General features: G+C 44.6%; 1 protein-coding gene across 1 annotated transcript in view; it reads left to right on the forward strand.

Annotated features, from left to right (window-relative positions):
- The first annotated feature begins 301 nt into the window (after nt 1–301).
- The window catches only part of vps37d (VPS37D subunit of ESCRT-I), a 29,700-nt gene continuing 6,060 nt past the window's right edge, over nt 302–23,941 (forward strand). Inside the window, exons 1-3 of the mRNA XM_076751108.1 lie at nt 302–548; nt 5,826–5,997; nt 18,322–18,404. Of these exons, the coding sequence (XP_076607223.1) occupies nt 426–548; nt 5,826–5,997; nt 18,322–18,404 (378 nt within the window). The 5' untranslated portion in view covers nt 302–425. The remainder of the gene's footprint in view (nt 549–5,825; nt 5,998–18,321; nt 18,405–23,941) is intronic.

Genomic DNA, 23,941 nt, shown 5'->3' on the forward strand with positions numbered 1-23,941 from the left:
GACATTTTAGGTTATTGACTGTGTTTTGATAAATCTGAATCTGCAAAGTAACTGGTAACTAAAGGTATCAAATGAATGTAGTGGGGTCAAAAGTACAGTGTTTTCCTCTGAATTATAGTAAAGTAGAAGTATAAGCTATCAGAAAATGGATACAAGTAAAAGTACTCCTAAAACTGTATGGGAGTACAGTACTTAAACACCGTACTTAGTTACTTTCCACCCCCGCCTCATACTCTTCGAAGCGCTGAGAGGGGAAATGTGTTTTATTTTGAAGGCGCTGACAGGAAGTGTAGCGGTCGATGGTTGTCGTCTGCTTTGACGCTGCATGCGGGCTGATCGCATCGCATTCCGATGTGAGCGAGATGTAACCGCTGCGTGGACTCTATGCTTCCAAACCGTCTTCAGCCGCAATTTGAAGGGATAAAATGTCCAACTTGAAGGAGTCCAACACTTGTCCTGACGGCTACAGGGCTTTAAGCACAGGCGAGCTGAGGGAGCTTTTACAAAACGACGACAAAATGGACCAAATCATTCGGCTCAATGAGAAGGTAGGTATCCAAAGTGCCAGCAGGAATTTGCGCCTTATTAACGCTTTGTTAAAGCTGCTCTTCTCTCTTTAACGATGCGCTTCTGTTGTTTCCCGGCTGCACATTTGTCCGCCGCCACAAATGAGCATTTCGGGGTTTTTGTTCATCACGTTTGATGTTCAGTGTGTAACGTAAATCCGCTTTACATGGCTCATCGATTGTCTGCGTGGCGAGTGGTCTGATTCCCAATGCGTTTCCACAAACCTCGGTCTCCTAATATTTGCGGTGAATTATTAGTCACTGAAGCCAAGATAAATTACAAAGATATTTATTTATGTGGTGTGTACAAGTGATTATTTTATGCTTCTAACGTTCTTAATGTGCTGGAAGCATCATATCGAGGTGTTGAAGACCCCATACGCGCCGTTATGTCTCTGCGCCGAACTCCCTTTAAAAATCTCGCAATATAGTATTTCTTCATCTGACAGAGACCTAGACACGAACTAGAAGATGTCTGAGGACACATTAGAGATCTTACGGCAAACTATTCAATTCGGCATTGTTTCAGTATATATAGGAGGACTTCTTTGAATGAAATTTCAACTTTTACAACTGGTCGTCCTCGCTCGTCGTCCCCCAAAAGATGCGTCGGTGAGCGGAGTTCATTTTGAATAAAAGTGTACTTCTGCTGCAGTAAGTTTCGTCTTGACGTATTGGATTTATGCCGAATTGAGCAGCGGTCTCTAACAATCAGGAAACACCGTCAGTCGCAGTCTTTCATGTGTGTGTTTTCATGTATAAACATGGCAAATTCAAATTGGAAGATTTTTTAAGCGAATTCCACGTGCCTTCCTCTGCATGTCAGAGAGGCACGTTTCGGGGCTACATGACCTTCTTGACGTACTCCATCACTCTCTCTGTCACACACACACACACACACACACACACACACACACACACACACAAGGTGCACCAGTGGCTCCCAGACATTTTCATGGGCCCCATTTTGATTAGGTTTGCCTTGGGGGTCCGCAGACAGAAAAGACTCTCCCAGCCAGGATCCAGTGAGCTATAGAATATCATTGCTTTCACAGCCATGGGTGGAGTGATAACAACAGTGTGTGCAGTGAAACATAACCAGGGCGGGATAGTCATCCTCATGCCTGTGCTCATTGTGATTGTAAGAACATCCAGGGAGTTAATTAATGGAGAAATTCATCCGCTTCGATTGGGTTGGGGGTCCTGGACCGGACATTTGCATTGCTGTCTTCTACTAAACTCTTCTTCTTTGATTAATTAAGGCGCTGAGAGCTGACTGTCGTGTTATTTTGCTCAGAAACAAAGGCAGACGTTATTTTTTTCCTTGGCGAAGGACGTGACATTTGAAACCTGCCTCTGTGAATGAATCGGGATGATGGAGCCAAAGAGGTTGAATCTCACCAAGAGGTCATACAATTCTCCCCCGAGACCAAAGCGAGAGACTAACGTCCACAATCCAGAGTGCTTGGAGGTGTTTTAGGACCGAGTCACCCCGGCTCCCATTTATCTGTCATTAACAAACACTACTGTGTTTGCAGAAGACGTTTATTCAATAAGTGATGTCATCTACTCTACTGTACATAGAATATATCAAAACATGTCCTTGTACATATTATCACGCTTGGCTGGTTTCACAACGCGCCTCTCATCTCCACATGAGCACTGGGAGCAGAACGCTTCATTAATCTCATGTTAATGATGAGCGTTATGTAAACCGCAGTTAAATCATTCATAACCATGAACGCTTGGGCCTGAACGGTGGAGCGTTCTTCATATTCTCATGAAGAAGAGACCACACGAGCAGCTGCAGCGCCGTGTCTCCAGTCCAGCCGTCAGAAACATCAGGTCACATCAGGTTTTGTCGTCTTCCTGGACACGTTTTGTAGTGGCCGTTAATGATGATGCAGATCGACTGATGAAAGTCTTTATTAATCCCGAGAGAGGAAGCGAGCGAGTAGCGCCTCGTTCAGGCTCAGGAGGTCAACAACGAAACAGAAGTGAAGAAACATGTCTGCGGCACTGAGTGTCGAAAAGTACCAGCACATGGAGCAAACACGGAACAAACTTATTAAAAATATGTAAACCACAAATAGAAACCTGGAGAAAATAATAGCACTTTAAATCGTAATGCATTAAGATATTTTCCTTAAATAACCTCGTTAGTAACGCCGTTTTTTTGGCTGCCATGTTGAAGGAAACTCCTTCATTCATAGCTTCATAGCTTTACAAAATGAACAGATGTTGAACATTAGTCTCCTTTTGGCTCTGCTTTGGTCTCCACCGGCTCTTTAGCTGCTAAATGCTCCGCTGTGTTCAGCAGCCCGTCGCTAACGTCGCGTGTCAGCTGTTTAATGCTGAGCAGGTGGGTTTATCGAAGCTTTATGGAGGATGATTTATTGATTACTGTGGCTGAAACACAGTAAGCAGCGACACCTTTCACATTTGATCCCAGCTGCGTTAAACTCATCCCAAATGGTGCGAAGGCGGCGTCCGGCGGCGGCTCCCAGTCCTTCACTCCTTCTGGCGTCACGTGAAGAATCCTCTTTCATGGAAAAGACGTCTTCACCCGTCAGTTTCATCGCAGCCCGAATGTCAAACTTTGGCCTGCAGAAGCCTAATTAAGCTTCAGCCTCATTTAAGATAAAAGAGAAATACCTATTTTCTGCCTTTCCCGCGGTCAGACATGTTGAACCGCAGAAAACAACAGTGCCGCCGCTCCTCGCCTCCTCCGGAGCTCAACTCCCAGCGCTTAAGTGCTCCCCGAGTGTCATTTGTCAGGGACGGTAAACACTGTCAGCTCAGCTTTACAGCCTGTGCATCAAACACAAAAACACTCCCTCCCCGAAGACGGCGGCAGTTGTTTGACAGGCGGGTGGACGAAGCAGGAAATGGAGTGTCTGTATTGATTCCTGTTTAAGGAAAAGGGGACGCGCGATTGGTCTGAAACTTATCTTTATTCTCGCAGGACACATTTTTAGACTGAGCAGCACATCTGCAGCATCTCCTCCAGCTCCCAGACAAGCCTTCTTTTGACTACGAGGCACATTCTGCAAATTCCTCCAAACTTGGGACTGGCACATCCTTTTGATGACCCGTAAAATGCGAGACAGATGCACCGTACAGCGCTGGACTCAATGATGTGGCCTTCAGGCTCCCAGCGACTGGCTGTTGAAAGAAAGCAATTGAGCAAGAAGAGTTTCCGGCCGGGCCGAGTCACAGGAATGCTCAGTGACGGAGTGCTCGGCCAGGATTCGGGTTTTTTGCAGCGTGAAGCTCGTGAGGAGGCGTTGAGTCCGTTCCTTCACAGCTATACCGTCACAGTATTGTTTGGCTGCGCTCAAAGGGAGTGGCATTCAGCTGAATAATTCATAGTTTTGGCTTGTATGGCCTGGTGACAGTGATTACTCACCCCTTCCCCCATATCCACACACTCCCACCACCGTCCCTCCCAAGAGCACGACATTCAACAGCACGTTGAAGCTGTGAATTAAGACATTTTACCATAAATTTGACCTTTTTGGGCCTCAAACAGGATTTAAAGAGACGTGTGGAGGGAGAATTTGTCTTTGAGCTGCTAACAACTCGTTGACATCCTAAATGTGACGGGGGGCCCGACAGGACCCTGTTTTAAAGGGGCGATGAGATTTAATCTTCAACAGTGCATTGTTTTTAATTAATCTGAGAACTAACCTGTAACTGTTGCTGTAAAAGTACATTCGTAAAAGTAGCACAAAATACATGGAAATACACAAGCGAAATACAAGAGTATCACAGTTGTACAGTACGTGAGTAAATGCTCTTAACTTCATTCCACCACTGCAGCATTCAGTGAGTGAGATCGATCAACGCAGCCGAGCAGGCGATTGGCTGAGCGATCACACGCCACGTTCACGCAGCAGTAATCAATCAGAGCGGCAGCTGCAGTTTCGGGAAAAAGGCCGCTTGAGTTTTTGCAGGTTTGGAGAAACAAACTAACTCCATCAATCACAATCAGGAGCTAACGTGAGGAAATACTCCGACTGCACCGCAGGCTGAAGTGAAGTGTCTGCACGCTGATGTTTAACAGTAAAGGTCGTTAAAAGATTCACTTCCTGTTCACCTTGAGATGTTCCAGACGTGTCGGTCTCTGTTTCCGTCTGTTGTCTGCTCTGAAGCATGGACGCTGCTTTGACGTCGGGCCTGTGGACATCAGTATTCCAGCTGGGATGCGGGCGGAGACGGTGACTGATCGACCCTCTTCCCTCCGTCAGCAGGTGTTGTTGAGTTTACCTGAGCGCCGTGCTTCACGGCGTCCTCTGCTGCTTCCATTTGCAGCTCGCCTGCAGAGCTGATTGCATCAGACAGCTCCCGTAGAGAAGTGTCCATCCAGCCACGGTTCCCTCGCAGCTCCGGGGTCATTCAGGGTGTGTGAACGATGCAGCTGCGGCGGGTCTGAGTCCGTCTGGTCTTGCAGACGAACCGCTGGGACTTTCTCTCAGCGATTTATTGGAAGGCACCAACATAAATTTCCTGCAGTTATAGAGAAACAAAGCATCCAGAGTCTGTGCTGTATAAACGCTGTCTGTGCTCCCATAACAGAGTCTCTGCACGCTGAGCTCGCCAACATGGCCTCAGCAGCAACCTGCAGAGCAGCTTTAGCTCCAGAACATAAGCACAATACGTTAACATGACATATATGGTATCATTGGTTTGTCTGATCAGCAGCACAAACCCAGAGATTTTACACTTCCAATGATGTAAAATAGAGAAAAGCAGCAAATCTTCACGTTTAATTGTCTGGTTGGAGTTTCTCTTGAAAAATTACTTGCCAAGTAAGTCGGTGCAGATGAACCTTGTGTTAATTGACTCATCGATTAGTTGACTGATTATTGCAGCTCTGATAGATTAAAAACATACTGAAAGTAAACAAAGTGAGGAAAATGTGCACCAGAAAAGTTCAGACCAAAAAGAGGAAGTCAAGCTAATATAAGCACGTAGTGCGGTTCACAAGAAGATTTTTATTTCCTGTTGAAACACAGAACGTTACCTTTTGGTGGAAAGTGTATGAAGTCGACATTAAAATCCTGCAGAGACCCTGACTATAGCATGTAGGACGCATCAACAGCACCTCAGAAAGGGCAGAAAGAGTCAAATGTGCACCCTTCAAAATAAAAGTCTTTTGTTTTTATAACATCCTGCAGCATCACGCATGCAGCGCACAGCTGAACCACATTCAGGACAGACTAATCTGACATTTGTTGACTCTCCACCTTTGTTCAGTTTCAGGAGCTTCAAGTGGACCGAGAGACGCTGCTGACCTCCAACCGGAGTTTGGCGGAGGAGAGCCTCGCCCGACGACCCCGCCTGTGTAACGGCAAACTCCAACTGGCGGAGAAATACCGGGAACTGTCCAACCTGGCAACCACATGCTGGGAAAAACAGAGTCAGCTTGGTGAGTTTACCCCGTCATTGAAGAGACAAAGGGGGTGGGGGCGGGGGCGGGGGGCTGTGTCTGGTTTCATAAAGGTTGCCAGTGGATGATCACCGTTGAGCCATCAGTCAGGAGGAGCAGTGATGACAAGGTTCAGATTCCAGGACTGGACGGCCTCGCTAAGTGAAAGTCGAGCCCTTTTCCTAATGATAGGACAGCTTTCTATGTGACCTTAAACAGCCCACTGTTGTTGTCGTCCTTATTTACTGAAACGGCCTCAGAGCTTTCAGAAGGTTTCATGTGGACTCGAGTGAAAACAAACCAAAAAGGAGAAATCAGAGAAGAAAAGGTTGCGTCCTGACCACTTAAGGTTAAAGCTAATTACACATGATGTCCCACAGCGGCTCCTCATTGTCTCACCTTGTGATTGCAGCGAGACGCTCAGCCTTCGCTTTGAGACATAGAAAGCAAAACGCAAGCCGAGATCACTTGTGACACGCTGCGACGCCGCCGCTGGTGCGGAGCGCGAGGGAAGTTTCACATCAGAGTGCAGCAAAGCTTCAGAGCGTCAGCGAGACGAGCCTTCAGCCGCTCGGCGAAAAGCCTCAGCATGACTGGAGTTTGGTCATGGGAACCAAACGGAGCATATCAAATGCCAGCAGGAAGCTTGCAGCAGTTGTCAAGGAATTTGCGGGGTGAAAGGGGCCTTGTCTTTGTTTAGGCAAGTCATGCTTTTGACGGGGCAGCGCCGGAGGATGTCTTTTTAAGCCTCGGCCCTAAATTTTAAGCCTTGTGGGCAAGCTTTAGAAATTCCTGGCGGCGTACGAGCCGAGAGCAGGTGATAAAATAAATCCCGTTGCATTAATTTCCAGAGGTAAAGTCTACCACTGCTTATTTATAACTCTGAGCGGAGCTTTTATGGAGCGCGCTGCCTTCACCCTCCAGAAAAGGCTCCGGCAGATTTGTGCCGCGGCCTCAGCTGCCGGCCGGTGATGGAAGTTGGGTGGAATGTTAAACTTCCTGTCAATGTGTGCACATTACACAGATGCTGTCCCACCTCCCCAGCAGAGCAGGATGGGCGGGGGTCCGTCCTTCCTCTGCAAAACATCTGATTCTCATTTGCTGCAGCAAGGGAGAGGAAGAAAAGATGAATGAAGAGGGTGTTCTTGAGGCAGGTAATGGCAGCAGAGACAAACCGGGCAGACGGCTGCATTGTTCGTACATCCTGCCGCGGGTGGACGGGGGTCTGCGACCAGAGAAAGCTGGCAGCGTGCTGTGGCGGTGGTCCCCAGGTGCAGCTGAAACCTTGAGTGTTTCTTCACATCCACTCTGGAAAGTTTCTCACAACTATTATTGGCGTCGGTTTCTCTTCTGCTGCTGAACGTCAGCGCTGACTTTCACACTTTTAAGATGGAAGATAATCCCCTCGCCGCCGCACAGATGTGACCCTGGTCTGTTACAGCGGCCACGCTTTTTAGAAAACCACTCGTTTGTTTTGTCAAATACATGTTCAGTGACATTTTTTTGGAGAAACTGTGAGTCGGTGATGTGCTTTGGTTTAGAATCACAATCAGCTTTTTTCACCAAAAACGTGTAAACATACAAGAAATCTGACTTTAGTTTAGGCAGCAAAAGCACTTTTATTAATGTTAGTAAAGTTTAATGTTCAATGATTTTGGCAGTTTAATCAGAGCCAACAGGTCGTTTTATGTACTGTCTGATTTGGCCGATTGGACTGTAGGGTGGATGTTGAGCCTCAGTCAGCAGCCTGTTTTTGGTGCTTGATGGATTTTAGAGAGTAGAAATTCACTGCGGTGAAGTTAGTTTTGAGTTGGACATTTGACAGACGTTCAGTCTGAGTCCAGCAGCATCGTCTTACTCGGTTAGCTCACCTCTTAACCACAGGGGGACACTTAAGGGACCGTCAATAAATTACTCTGTGAATGATACTTAACCAGAGTTATTTTCAGTGCTTTTGTGCATTAAAAATTATGATAAAAATATACTAAATCGGCCTCCTGTGATGTGTAACGGCTTTATTTTACAGACATATTTTCAATAGCTTCCATGTCATGTGACCCAGTGACTTCAGATTCACTGGTCACACTGGAAAACTCATTTTTCCTTCATCATTCTCGTCTTCACTTTCTCCATCAGGCTCATAAAATGAGCCAGGAGAGTCAAAGCTGCACAGACAGATTAAACAATTTACACAAAAAGAGTTTTTTGTTGATTCCTGTGCTAAAATTAACGCCATCGTTTACGCTCATCTTTGTTCTACGTCTTTTTCTTCCGTCTTGGTATGAAATTTAAATCCCTGTGCTTTCCAGCCTGCTGTCAATTTAAACTTGTCCTCATGTTGATAGAAAAAGCACAATTCAGGTTTGCAAATTGCAAATTAGTCGTATATAGAGCAGATAAACAGGGTTGTTTAGAGGAAGATTCACTCTGAGACGCTCACTGATAACAAGAAATATGTATTTATTCAGTCTTGAGGCCTGTTTCTTTATTTACATGGATAACGGGTCAAATGTTGACAGCATCAGATCGCTGTGAGATATTTTTGGCTCAGCTACAGCGCTATTTAAAACATCAGCACACTGTTGGATTAAGTGTCAGCAGCTATGAATCAAAGAGCTTCGCTGTAGATTTTATGTTATTATACAATTTGAAACCCATGAAACAGTCTGAAAGCAGCATTTCAAGTCGAGCAGAACGAGCTGCAACACTCAGTAACTGTGCTGTTTTGAGTTTTCCAGATGCTGAAGGTCCACAGTCGTGAGCACATGTCAGCGTTTGCTCTGTTTATGCTCCTGTGGCCACTTCTGAGTCCTCAGTGGGTGTTGAAAAGCATCCTGGGACACATTAGTGAAGTCATTACTGGAGCAGAGGTAGGCGAGCTGAGGGCCGAGGTGAACGGCCCAGCAGGCTTGGACATCTTTGGATTTCCTGCATGTTCTGTATACGAAGAGCTGCTAACATTAGCATGTCTGGCTAACTAGCCACTAACCGCCACTGTGAAGCATTTCCACACCAGTGAGAGCCACAGTTCCAGATGCTACTATATTAGCACGTAGGCTAACATTAGCAGCTTGCTCTGTTGGATTCAGGGAAGGTTAAACAGCAACCCCAGCCGACTCGTTATCCAGGATAGTGTTACTTTAGCCAAAAGCATTGGCTGGTCTCCATCCCAAAAGCTAAGCTAACCTCTGTTCTGCTTGTCCAAGTATGTATGCTAACATCGCAACAGCGAATAAAACAACTGTCAGTCAGCTAGAAACAAATAAAACTCAGCAGGCTTCTACGTTTTCAACCAGCTCATGAAGCTAATGTTGCCTTCATCGGCCTGTTAGCTACAGCTAACGAAATCTGCTAGCAAGAGCTGTCATTTCAGACTGTCTCCTGCCTGAAGTCAAGGAGCCTTAGTCTAAAAATACTCTGAATTTTGATTGTGAGTCTGTTATCACTGTTTACTGCAGGGTGGCATGCTAACACACGGCTGGAGAGCCTCATGTTTGGCTCCTGGCACCCGTTTAGCCAGACCGTTGCAGGTCGACTGTGGCGGATAATTTGATGCATTGAATGCTTTCAGCTGTTTGACTGCTGCAGTCAACGGCTTGACTGCACCTTTTGTCTGTTACAGTTCCTTAATGATCCCCTGTAATCCATGTGCCAAAAGCGTTTTACACTCAAAGAGCATGAAAATGAAGAGGTGACAGAGGAGAAACATGAAATATAATCTGAAATTGAACTTTTAGCCACTGACCACAGTAAATCCTCCAAACACCCACTAGTTCAGGACAAGCAGAGGTCAGCCTCTGAACGTCCCACTGCAGGACTGTGCTTGATCTGTCTTTTTTTTTCATACTTGTATTTGTGATGTCGGGTGTGGTCATCAAAATGGGATTATGGGCTTGTTTGTTGCCACCATGCCAGATCTGAGACAGCGTGAACTGTGAGAAGACGCCTTTATGCTCACTTCCTCTGGGAACCCAGCTGACTGTTTGTAGGTGGAGAACAAAGTGAACATGGTGTTTCTGTTTGGGACTTTCCAAATTCAGATGTGAATAAAAGCACTTTAAAAGCACTGAAAGTCAACAAGTCATTTGAAGGTTTTGGGGATGTCAGAGAGTGTGTGATTCCAGCTTTGTGTTGGAGATTTGGACGTTTGTGAGGTGGTTTGGTGTCACTTTTTGAGAAAAGATGCTGAGGGTGTTCCCCACAGCTGATGGCAGTTGGGTAAAGGTGTCAGACAAAGCCCAGGGGTGAAGTTCCTGCCGACCAAACCCAGCGGTTGGAGTCCTGGTGGAGGTTTGTGCATTCCTGCATAATTGGCCCTTTTTGCCGGTGGGAAGCTGGCGAAGCTTCTCTCTGGTGTTGTTGCTGCTGTGGCTGAAGGATCTGAGGAAAATTGTGATAATTGTGATTTTTCTGACCAATATTGTGAGGTGTGTGGTCCTCCGTGGGTTTTTCAGAGCAAAGTTAACCATTTAAGTGGGAAAACTGGGAAGTTTAGCTCAGATTTTTAAAGATATACATCAGTAGTACACTTTTTTATATGCTGCTCATTCAAAAGGGGCATTACATCTATTAATCAGTCACAGCAGGTTAATATTCAATGATCACCTGCTGGTGTAACCTTCAAAAAAGTTGATTTTTGTAAATGATGCCGCAGTCTCTGTTTCGTCTTTGACAAACACGCCATGCTGCGATGTGCAGCTGGACAGAATAAACGCGGGTTGAGTTCACTGTCTGCAGGTTCACAGGTTACCGAATGTGACTGTGTCGCCTTAACTGTCGCTTGTTACAGCCTGTTAAGACTCTATTAATCACATTAAGATGTAATTAAAATCCTGGCTCTCGCAATTTAAACATTGGACTCTTGTAAAGCACATATGTGACTGTCTGGGCCCCTGCAGTGGGGATTTAATTGGGGGTATCACGTGAAACTCCCACCCAGCCTCCCCATCAACAACAAGGTTAGCGATGACGTGGATGAACACTCAGGGATTTGGGTGTTCCAAGTGGGAACAAAACCGTCTAAAAGCCTTGAAATAAATTTAATATAAAGCTGTCAGAGGAGCTCGTCCACTTGTAGAAACACGGGTTCTGGCGTTGGACGGCCGTTTGAAAGCCAACATTAATCCCACGAGCTGCGTTGACCATGACTGAACAGACTGAGGAAAGATCATCAACCCAGAGAAACTCCAACAACAGAAGGAAAAAAGATGTCACGGTGCAGATTGCGCCGTGCAATCAACAGGAAACGCGGCGGCGGCGAGCATGCAAAAGGAACAGATGGTGGAAATAAAAGCATTTCGTGCATCATTTTGATTGCAAATGCTGTTTCCCATCAGCACAGCGTGGCGGCATTTGTCCGGGAATCCTGAATGAACTTAAGAAGTGTTACTCTGTTTGTGGCGCCGCACGAGAAGCCGTGAGGCTGTTATCACACCCGCGTTGGATACGACTGGAAGCCTCTCAGGTTGCTTTGACGTTGTGTTAAGAGGACAAACATGAGGCTGGAGTGCTGCAGGGGTGTAATTCACTGCTGACTCGCTGGCTAATTTTCAAGCCTCGGATGCATCCGTGCCCTGCAAGGCCCCATCTGTAATACCATGACCTATTTGTGTATAATCAGCAGCAGATCGCTTGCCCGGCATGTTAAACTGCATTTCTTCACTTGATTTCTCAAAACCGTTCAGTACAGTAGTGTTAGCAGCCTTTGGAGGGGAAAGAATTGCATTCATTATGATCAAGCGATGGCGTCTCCGTGTTTGTCTTGCTTCCAGCTGGCGCTCCATCAGTCAGTCGCGCTGATATCCAGCAGCCTTTGACCGGAGACGATGCTTCGGCAGGTCAGGCATGAAACGCGCAAATCTGCTGTGCTTCAAGGCAACGATGGAGGCCGCAAAGAAGAGCCGCGCTGATATTTTACTGACATTTCTGTTCAAATACAGAAATGAATCCACCTCCTGATGTGCGTTTTACCAGACTTTCATGTATTTTCATACAAGCTTTCAAAGCCTCTCATGTCAAAATGATCCCCCTGATAAAGCTTCACGCTCTCCTGATCGATTTGCACGCTGTAAGAAAAATGTCATCGGACTAAAGGCATTGCAATAATGGAAAAATACCTAAAACGCAAAAAACCATTTGAGTTAAACACTCACCAACCAGTGCGTTTAACTCTACATCAGAACGTAACTTGAGATTCATGTGATTGATCGAGTGTTTCGTCCACAGCTGGATGAAATCCTGCAGCCCTCTGAAGGCAGCAGCACAGGCATGTTGATAAATCCGCCGCCTCTGATTTGCAGTGACATTATGCACGAGCGTCACCGTGTTTATCTTCATTAAATCACATGCGAAGGACAGCAGGCTAAGCACACACACCTCTGCAAACATCACACTGCTCTATTAAAGCTCTGCTCGTTCATACAAGAGACACCAGGTTACCGTGAACTCATCAATCCTGTGCGTCACTGCCTCCTCTCCAACTTTTCTTTAAGTAAAATGTCCTTTTATATTTTGATTTTTTTGCATTTCTGCATTGCCGATTCCTTGTTAATCGACCTGTTGTTGTCGCACCTGGTTGGTTCAGAGTGATGAGACCAGCGATGTGACTGGCTGAAAGTCTGTTTGTTAACCTTGAAGCAGACCTTTTACACTACATGGACCAAAATAGATGCCCCCGCCGTCCGTGCTCCCAAAAGCGGCCGCGGCACGCTTGACGTTGTGCGGTTGAAATAGAGCCCTGCGCCTTTGCTGTCGCGATGCTGCGAATTGTACGAACGTGGACGGCAGCTCACACTTTCACAGCCCCCCCTCAAAGGCATTCTTAGTGCTGCTCTGTTGTAAACAGAGAGGACGTCGTGTGAAGGATGAAATAAGAGAGTTTACAAACCTCCTTTCACACCCGCTACACCTGTTAATGTCTACAGAAGGTTAAAAATATTTCCAGCAGGTTCACTGAGGCTGTATGTCAACCTCAGCATCTGACCATGAAACCAGCCCCCCCCCCCCCCCCCCCCGGTAGGCTGTATTAGAAGCAGTGTGGGGACTCTGCATCATGGTAAGTGATTATAGGAAGCAGCAGAGCGTCTGTAGCCCCTGCCTGCAGACTGAGACAGGTGACGGACTCCTGCACTCTTTTCCAGTGTCTCCGGTCGCCTCAGCATGGACCATTAACGTGTTGACATCAGCTGTTTGCTGCTCGGCCCACACGCTGACAGCAGCTGTCACACCGATCAGTGTTTCCCTCGAACAACACAATGCAGGTTTGAAGTCTGCTCCGTCTCAGAGCGCTGCAGAGGATTTTAGTGCTGAGTCTCAACCTGACCGGGCTGGACATCCTGACAGTCAGAGCTTCGGGGGCATCGGTGCCTGACGGTCCAAACGATTATTTCGCTGTGGGAACAAGCTCTTCACCTTTAAATGACTCCAGAGCTGCCGCAGCCCGACAAAATCACGTCTGAAACAGGTTTGAATAAGACAGAAATATGAGTCAGAGAACGAAAATGAACCAGAAATTCATTTTATCTCCAGTTTACTCAAATATTTTACATTAGAGGAAATATCTGACCCTTCTTGTTCACACCATACACACATCATTACATTATATTACATTATACATTACAACAGACCATAGACACACATGAAGATTTTCCTCAAAGGAAAATTTAAATTCCAACATCACTGGATCAATTTGAGCCTCAATTAATCATTCTTTTCACTGTCCATTAATAAGTAAAAATGCTTGAAAATGGTGAAAAATGCCCAAATGCTCAAAGATGATGTCCTTCAATAATATGTTTTATTGGACCAACCATCCAAAATCTAAATAAATGTACTGTGCAGTGATATAAAACAGAGGAACAGATATAATCAGACAACATTTGGTGCTTTTACTCGATAAATGACCTCAATAATTAACCCAAGGCTGCAGCCAGTGCATATTTTCATCAATGATTAATCTCATGATGGTTTTCTAGATTCATTTTTAAATCCTTTAGACATAAATTGTCGAAATATAGTGAAAAGGTCCAAACTGTGTCTTCAAATGTCTTGAACCGACACCATCATAGACAATATTCACATTTGAGAAGCTCAGACCAGTCAGTATTTTCCATTTTTGCTTGAATAAATGACTTTTAATCAAATTTCAGAATAGTTTCTAATTAATCAACCAATCATTTTATCACAAAGGAGTGTGCAGCTACAGTCTGAGGTATCACTCTCCTGTGATTTCACTCCTGATGTGACTTGTCCAGGACATATTTGGCTGTGAGACTGCGGCTTCAGCCTCAGTACAGTTGGATGGATGGGGTTTCATTTGGCACTCGCAGCACTTAAAGTGTAGATTTAAAAATTCAGCAGCAGCATCTCTGTTCAGAAACAGTGTCGCCGTTATAATCGGCAGTAATCCTCAGAACGCGCAGTCAGCAGGTTTCACGGGGACTGTTTCCTCAGTAGAAAGGACGTCCAACGCAAACAGAAAACTCAGGCAAATTTCTCAAAACCTGCACAAATAAAACCAAAAGAATCTGCCTGCAGAGATGCCACGTGGGGTAACTGGGTGAGGATGTGTTTCTATAGCTTGAACTTTGTGAACTGACCCTTCAACAGCAGGACCAAAGGGAGGTGTCCACGCTGTCCACTCTGTCCATCTGTCCGTCCGTCTGTTCCAGGAGATTATTCAGAACAGTTTAGGCCTCCATCAAGTCAGAATTTCCCCCTGACGAGCACTCGGATCCTTGACAGCACCTCTGTTTGTGAGTGAGATATGCTGCAGATTTCATCGTCCACAGTGGAAAAACCTGTCAGTTTGTTTGTTTGATCCATCCAGAAGGTTTAAAAAAGCGTTGTTTGTATTAAGACGTTAATAACAAGTGAAAAATGGCGGAACAGTAGCACAGAGCCTGAGGAGACGTCATCAGATTGGGTTTTTTGAATGCCGGTTGGACAAAACGAGCAAAGGTGTTCAACTTACAATGATGCAAAACAGAAAAGCAGCAAATGATCACATTATGGAGGCGAGCGGTCTGGAATATGTAAAAACAATCGATTAATAATCAAAATACTGAATAATCGTCTGTAATAGCAACATTGTACTTAATCACCAAAAATAAGTTCAATGGGGAAACATGAGCAGTCAGACGATCAGTTTGGAAAGAAACCAGCAGGTTAGAGAAACTTACTCTGAAGCGAAAACGAAGACGAACGGTGAAATCATTACCCGAACAGTTTATAGACTCTGGTTCATCTTTGACACCACTCATGAAAACATCCAAGTGTAATTACGAGTGAAAGCTCTGAAATGTTCAGCTACAAGCAAACTCTGTGTTTAATGGCTGTTGCGCTGGATCGTCAAATCACAGTGTTCTGTGAAACGACGTGAACGTCTGCAGACCGTAAACATGGAAACATGTTGATTATCTGAAGGGGCGTTTCCTCACTGTGGCAGCAGCAGCACGACGACCTCGACTCCTCATCATCTCATATCTGCTCCCAGACAAACTGCGTTACTCCATCGCCGACGCTGCTCTCTACGCCGCGCCGGCCTTCAGGTCCGCTCCCCCCGTCGCCCTCCACCTCCTCAAATGTAGGTCACATACAGCTGCTGCAGGAGTGTTTGTTTGTCTGGTTGTCACCTCTCATTACACCCCCATCACCCAACATCTACAGTGCGGGGTCATGAACAAGGCCAGTCCTTAATGCACGCTTGCTTTTTACTACGACAGAGTCGATGTTCACACGTGACGGCCAGCACGCCAAAATGTAACGTGTGATAGATTATTAATGCCGAGGTGACTGCGGTGTAGAAAGCAGGATGTACTGTGGAACCAGAAAGGAGCCGTAATGCTTTCTGCTCAGAAATCCTCCTCTCTTTAAAGGAAAGTTATCACCTGTAAAGATCTGGGCGATCGCTTCGACTGCCAGACTGCATTACGCTGCCTCAGCGACGAGCAGGGAACATTTGAAGAGAACATCTTGAGTGGAAGTGAAACTGCCTGCACACATTGTCTCTTTTCTCTCTGTCTGTCGAGATGGGGAACAGAGATTTCCCTCGGGGGGCTTAGAGTTATTAGAGTCATTACTGTGACCTTTCTTTGCCCCTCAGTCTCCACTGAACCCAGTCTGACCTGTGGGGGTTAACATGGCTGTCACAGCATCTCTTGGAGGGACAAGACGCACTTTGCAGTGGGCTGCGTCAAACCTGCTCATAATGATGGCTGACCACGATCCCCAGGAGGTGAACACATGCTGTGTGTACAGTGTGTGAGAGTGCTGCACTCATACATATTTATCATCCAGGCTCTGCTGCCTGTTCCTGCTGGACGTCACTTAGACAAATCTCAGGCTGTACGTAGTATATTTGTTTACATTTGGACAAATTAATACTCTTTAAAGGAAGCCGAATTAGCTTTTAGCGGTTCCTGTCTGCAAAGCGCTGATGGATAAACAGGCAGCTATCAGTGGATCATTTGGATGTCAAAGAAAACTTAAAAACGTGATGATTCACAGGGATGTTCTGCAGTTATGGTTTGTGAGTTGGTTTATAAGCGTTTAAGCGGGATTGACATCAGAGAGACTGATATCCTCTGGATTACTGAGTTATTACTGACAAAAGGTGTGATTTTTGATGCAAATTGCGACAATCAAGCAACACTTTTTAAGTGCTCGGTGAGGCTCAGTGAGCGGTTTGTCACACCTGCAGCTCCACCATGTGAATAATCAGTGGGCAAAACTACAATAACTGACTTCCTGTTTTTATAGCACCGACATCTTTGACCTCATGCATCATATGTGCCTCAGGTCTCCCCCCACAATTCGAAAACCTCTGCTTCATTAGCGGTAGATGACAGGAAATGAGTTGAGAGAGAGAAATAGAAAACAACATGAACAAATGTTGTAGTTCAAGGTCGGCTTTCTAACCCCTGGGCCACCACAGCCCCCCGTTCATAGACCCTTTATTATCAACAAAAGGCTGTTCTAATTTAAATGAAGTCACGGCCTTTGGAAATATCATTAAATAAGTAATATCTGCTAATATGTTTCAAGGCCTTGAGGATTTCCTTGAAAAATTGTTGATACCTGAGGTCATGTTTTAGTAGATTTGGCTTAATAACAACATTGTTCTGGCCATGAGAACTAATGGGATCAGAACATGGTGACGCTGCTCAGAAGTCATCATTGTACATGCAAAAAGTATAAAAGGGCAAAAAACAGGAGCAGTCAGGTTGTAAAAAAGCCCAGAGGACAGATATCTCAAGGCCAAAACCTGATTATTTTGATGCATTTTACACTTTGTGCAAAGATGGAAACTTGAATTAAAGGTTACTACAGAAGTTTCTAATGATGTGGTTTGTCGTCCTGTTTACGGCCTGTCTGATCACCTGACCTGAATGTGCCTCTTGTCCTGTTGGATTTAGATGAAGTGATGTTCCCAGATCTCAGAAATAACCTCTGTGAATACCGTGTTATTATTAGAAACTAGTGATAGAGACTAACCTGATAAGACCCAAGTTATAATTAAGAGAAATGACCCTTTCAAGGAGAATTTGGAGCACTCAGAGCTCATCAGCATCTCCGGACAGTTTGTTGACCTGATGCGTCACGATGAAGGACAGTTTCTGGTCTCGTCATCGAGTCACTTCCTGCTCTGTCCTCATATAAAGTTGATATGAGCAGGTTTGAATGCTCTGAGGCAGATTTCATTTGATGCGGTTCTGTGAGCTGCTGCCTCCATCTTTTTCTCAACGCTGCTTGCATTTTTTATTGTATTGACATGGACGTAAATAATTCAAGCATGTGGTGTGTGTGTGTGTGTGTGTGTATGTGTGTGTGTGTGTGTGTGTGTGTGTGTGTGAATGCATATCAACATTACACTGAGGTGTGATGCCAAAGAAAGCATTGAAAAAATTAATAAAACATTTAGTCCGTAGTTATTTGTTTGTTGAAGTTTTATAGATTTTCTGGCTGCACAGAGGAGAGATGATAAAATCTAAACGCTGTATATGAGAAAGTAATATGAGTGGATGGCATAAATAAGACTCCGAAATGGGTTTCAGTTTGTGGCCAAACCAAACTAAGACCAGCTTCCCAAAATAGCTTAAAGTTGAATATTTACAGCCCCTGTTTTCCCTTTTTTCTAGCCAACAACTGTCCACCCCATCACCACCATCTCCTCGTCAGCACATACCCTGAAGGCTCTTTGTGATTTGGAAAATAATTTTCTCTGCTGCGGTTTCTTGGTTACTGGATTTCTCTTCCAACTTCAGTGAAGTCATACCTCATCTTCCTTTCTCCGCATGCATCACTGATGTTTCTTTGTCATTGCAGAGGCTCGTGTCCAGAAGCACAGCCTGCAGACGGCGCAGAACCTCCTGCAGGAGGAGGTGGCACACGCTGAGGAGCATTCAGAGGTAAAGAAACCAATGGAAACCTCCTAAAATGGAGCTCCTTCCTCTTGTTCTTGCTGAGAATCTGAGCGCAGGCTTTCATCAGTTTGGCAGCACAGTTGTAGATGGTTCTTGAAAAGCGAGTCTGCAGTCTAGCTGACAGCCCACCCACTTCTGTGCAATCTGATCTCTGAAGACATGAGGCGTGTACATACAGTGAGCAATCCACCAACATCTGACAGCAACTAAGCCTCCACAGCCTCCACATACTGCACATGTGCTCAGTCCTGCATTCAGATTCAAGGATTTTGGAACAAACGTCTGCATCTTGCTATTAAATGTTATTTGTCCGGGTCATTTATTGTGGCGATGAAGCATTGGTGTGTTTCTGGAGATTTACTTACTGTGGCAGCTCAGAGCAGCAGACCATATTCCATCACAGCGGGTCATGGTTCCAACCAAGGGGGCGATAAACTGTGAAAACTGTGCACCCCAGTGAGTTCTACAGAATAATATGAAAATGATATGAGAATTGATATTGTATAATAATATTAACCAGCTACGTGACTGAAACACATACTTGTACTCTTTCATTATTCTAATCATTATATGGAAAATTACAGTTCTGTTTTGCTAGCAACTGCTAGCAAGTCACGTCCGACACTTAAAGCCAATAGAAGAAATCAGATATGATGTAAATCTTGCTGACAGCTCCACATGTTGCCATATTACGCAGAGCTAAAGTTACATAAGCTCAAATTATGTTAGCTTAAGTTACATGAGGTACAGTCACATTAGCTGCAGGTACCTCAGCTGAAGTCACGTTAGCTGAAGTTACGTTAACTACAGGTACGTTAGCTAAAGTTATGTTAGCCAAGTCACATTAGCTGAAGTCATGTTAGTTAAAGTTACATGAGTTAAAGTCACATTAGTTGAAGTTACATTAATTGAAGTCACGTTAGCTAAACTTAAATTAGCTAAACCACATAAGCTAAAGTTATGTTAAAGTCACATTAGCTGCAGTCATGTTAGTAAAAGTTACATAAGTTAAAGTCACATTAGCTGAAATTACATTAGCTGAAGTCACGTTAGCTAAAGTTACATTATCTTAAGTTACGTAGGCTCAAATTATGTTAGCTAATGTTACATGAGGTACAATCACATTAGCTGCAGGTACCTCAGCTGAAGTCATGTTAGCTGAAGTTACATTTTCAGGGACTACGTACGGGCCTGGAAAAGAGCGTACAGTCAGCTAACGCTGGATGTCATCACTCACCAAACAGAACAAACAAAGCGTACAGACACCAGTTTTTATGTTTAATTTTGTAGATTAAGTGACTCATGAAATAAATGTCGACAGAGCTGAAAAAATCCAACACAAACTGAATTATCCGCTGACCTTGATGCCTTCATAGCTGTCTAATAAATAAGCTGTGAAAGGATGACGAGCTCATTATGGCAGCGCTGCTTCATCACAGACACACGGTATGTTCATATTCTCATGTTTACCTCCATGCGCTCGCTGCCTCTCGCCTGTAGGCTTTTATTGTGTAACTCCCGTCATAAAACGCCATTTCTTGACATGTGCACACAGGAAACACACACAGCTGTTGGTAGAAGGGGTTTTTCATGATTCTGTCTAAATTATGATGCAGAGCAGTTAGTGGATTTTATTGTGTGTGTGCTGCAGAAATATTTGGACCAAGATCTCCCTCAAATATTTTTATGGATATCGTATTTTTGACTTAATCTCACCTGCCCAGTCGGCTCTTTGTGGGCTTTTCACGGGCTGTTAAGTGAATATTGTTCCGCTGACATGAAACTGCATATTTTAGTCTATTTTTCATGCTAAAAACCAAACAGATGTGCTCTGCAGTTTACTTAAAAAGATCAGCACCCAGAGCGGATTAATTAACCTGTTATATTTTCAGGTCTCCCCTGTCAGTTCATTAACCAGCCTGAACGCTGTTGTTCTGTCTGTGTAGACAGAAATTAATTTGCATAAAGCAGTAAAACAGCCAGACACAGAAAGAGCTGCAGACTCTGAACCAAGCTTCATATCCTCGTCCTTATCTGTGATCGATGTTGTGTTTTAAACCGCACTGCTGCCGTCACCTTGAGGGTTTGATAACCAGCTAGCACACATTTAAGTTATAAGGCTGTCAATGCAAATGTGTGTTGGAGTTGTAAAACATGCAGTTGTGGAGATTAAGATCCAGTTGTGGGGAAAAAAGCAGCAGTCTGTCTCTGTAGGGATGCTTTTCATAATGTTGTCAGACATGTAGAAGAACAATCTGAGCTGTCAGCGGGAAAAACAAACAACTTCTAATGGACCAACGTTGACGGTGAGCAAGCGACCGGAGGGAATACACTGCCAGCCTCAGCTCAGCACAGACAAAACTTCAAAAAATATGTCACTTGCACTCAAAAACACGGGAAAATAGGTGCAAAATCAGATAATAAGTGACCGAAACAGCAGCACCAACTGGAAGCGAGCGACCAATTATTTCAGTGCTGTTTATGTTGAAGTTATGTACAAGTAGTCTGTCATTGTACTGGGAGAGAGGATAAAAACACCAGCCTTAAATAACATCAAAAACTGGGTTAGATATGATCAAAGTCTGAAGGATTAAGTCTTTAAACAGCTTAAAAACATGTCAGCGTTGGTCAGTTTGGTGCTAAATGTCCATCTGTCCTTCACTTTGGGATTTGGGATCTTTTTCTTTCACGAGAGTCACTCGTGCACTTCATTTTAAATGGACTGCGTTGAATTTTGGCTACAGAATGGATGATTTGTGTGCTTCCAGTGAGACTTTAAAGATCAAATCATGTGTTAGCTTATGCAGCTTATATCCTGTTGGTGTTTTATTCCACTGCGGACACATAAAACATAAAGGGAGGCTTGAAGAACGTCCTTGTTTGAATAGAACTGTTATCTTTGGAGAGGCTGCATCATTTGTCTTCGTCTCTGTGGTGAACATCACTTCAGCCTCAGACTCCTGGTGGTTAATAACAGTCACCTCTGTGAACACGATGCATTCAGCGTCTTCTTCTGGGCTTAATCAGGACAGCGAGGGAGTCTTATTCACACATGAAACCCACACCGCCGCTCCAGGCTTGGATTGATCCACCTCCCCCACCTCACGTGGCACCGATCAATACCTCCACGACTCTGTCATTAGAGCGGCGGTCCGCTGATTGATTAACAGCCAGCACGAACAGCCTCGCTGAGAAAAGCCTCAGAGTGTTTGTGCAGGAGACGAATCACGATGTGTTTGCTCCTCGTCTGTTATCTTTATATTAATGAAAGCATACAGTAGTTTTCAGTGTTAATGATCGACACTGATTCTTTTAACGTTTCGATGAAAGGATCCTTGAAGCGACGCTCATCTGTCTGCAGGTGGATGCGGCTCCAGCAGACCTGAATCAGTACAAAGAGACCTCTGCAGCGTCTCTCGTTCTGTGGCCGTCTCCTCTGATCTCAGTCGCTTCACATTAAGCCCTCAGAGAGTCGTCGCTTCAGTGAAAGTGTGTTTTGATTTCCGTGATAGTTCTAGAACGAACGAGACAGTTTCCAAAACATCTTCTGTCAGAACTCAAAGTCGTGGCACCGCGGCCATGAAAACGTGTTTTTCCTGCCTTTGGAGGCTCCGACCAGCAGCTTCTTCCTCCTGTAATGTGTGTAAAACCAGTTTCCAAGTGAAAAAAGGGTGTTTTGGTGCGTCTCTGGTTCAGATTTCTGCTGAACGGAGGGCACGCAGGCTGGTCTGGGATCAGAGCTTCGGTTTGCTGCTCATTATGAGTTGAAGCTGAGAGGAGAATGATGCTGTCAGGGTCTGCACTGCTGCCAAAGTGACGTTTTCACATGGACGAAAACCCTGAATACAAGGCTTCATGATGAAGGATTCACCAGCAGAAATGTTTGCTGCTCTTATTTCCTCAAGCTGATAAAGAAAAGTAGGTTTTTTATGTCAAACATAACCGTAAATAAAACATTCCAGGTAAACAGTGAGGAAGAGGATTAAAAACAAGTGATAGTTAGCTGTTAATGAGGATATATCGTGTTTGCACTGATGGCAACTCTCCTCCATAATAACTAAATGAGATGCTACTAGTTTTAATTTGAACCATTTATTAAATCAAAAGAAAACACAATGTCAGAAAGCAACAAATAAGACGATGATTGATGTGGGATCAGTTAGATATAATTGTGTTATTTCCACGATTAATTAATCTGCAGACTATTTCCTGTCAGTCATTTTGTTTGTGAAAGGTGACATATTGAGTGGTTTGAGAGGCTGGAAGCATCAAGCTTTTGGTATTTTCGCTCGGTAAAATGTCTCTAATGATTCATTGATTATTAAAATTGTTGCCACTGATCGTTGTGTCGGCTGGCTGATTGATTGTTTCAGATCTAAATGGCTTGTCCCACTGACCCCGTTTCACCCATTCATGTTGACGCATGAGTGATGCAGTGTGCGCAGGCCGGCCGGCTGTCCAGCAGTGTCCAATCAGGAGCTCCAAAATCTCGTTTTCTCCACACAAGTGAAACGCTGAGAGCTGAAGGAAAGGACTCGTGTCAGGAAATACTCAGTCACTGCGGTCGTTAGCAAAGGCTAACAAAGCGGTAGCAAAGTGCGTGTGATGGGGGCTGTTTTTAGCTGCTGGTTAATTCACATGTAGCTCTGGTTTCACAGCAGCTGGGTGGTGAACGTGGCATCGACTCAGAATAACTGCAGGTAATAAAGGAACATGTCACCCAGTGCAGCAGGGCGGCTCACTGATGTGCTTTTAGTAAGGATGGAGCTCAGAGAAAACAGGCTCACAGGAAGGACGTCTGTCGGGGTTTGGACACACAGACGTTTCGGATCAGCACATAAGAAGTGTGTGAAATCAAACTGAAACGAGTCGTGAGGAATCTCCTTCCTGTCAGCCTCCAGTTGAAGTACCGCAGATTAGTGGGGGAAGCTCATTGGGAGGATTTTACACTCTTCTTGCACACTTCTGCTAATTCTCACTGCTTTAATGGTCGTTTCTATGGAAGAGAATCAGCAATCGATCAGCCAGAAAGCAGCTGAAAGTCAACTCTTCTTAATTAGTTTAAGTCACATTTTGAGCTAAAATGCTCAATAACAGCTGGTTTCTCCTTCTCAAGTGTGATTATTTGCTGTTTTTTTATGGTCTGTCATAGTAAACTGAATGTTTTGGGGTTTGTTTTGCTGGTTAGACGAAACTGAATATTTGACCTTCTGACATTTTATTGACAAAATGATTCTAATGAAAACCCTCATTAGCTTCTTTTTCTTCTTCTTCCACACTGTTTACTTGACATGTCTTCACTCACAGTCAGTTGATCTTTATCATCAGAAACAAAAAAAACCCTTTCCTCTGTCAGATTAAGGAAATAAAAGAAATCTGTCTGATGCGGTTTGATTCCTGCTGCAGAAACCTGATCATTAGGTGATAAATACAGTTTTTAGTCTCGTTTTTGAAAGCATTTGAAGTGTTTCCCCCCCCGTCTAATTCAGACTTTGTGTTAGTGTCACGTTCAGTCATCACAG

Source organism: Chaetodon auriga, chromosome 15 (assembly GCF_051107435.1).
Source record: "Chaetodon auriga isolate fChaAug3 chromosome 15, fChaAug3.hap1, whole genome shotgun sequence".
Lineage (NCBI taxonomy): Eukaryota > Metazoa > Chordata > Actinopteri > Chaetodontiformes > Chaetodontidae > Chaetodon > Chaetodon auriga.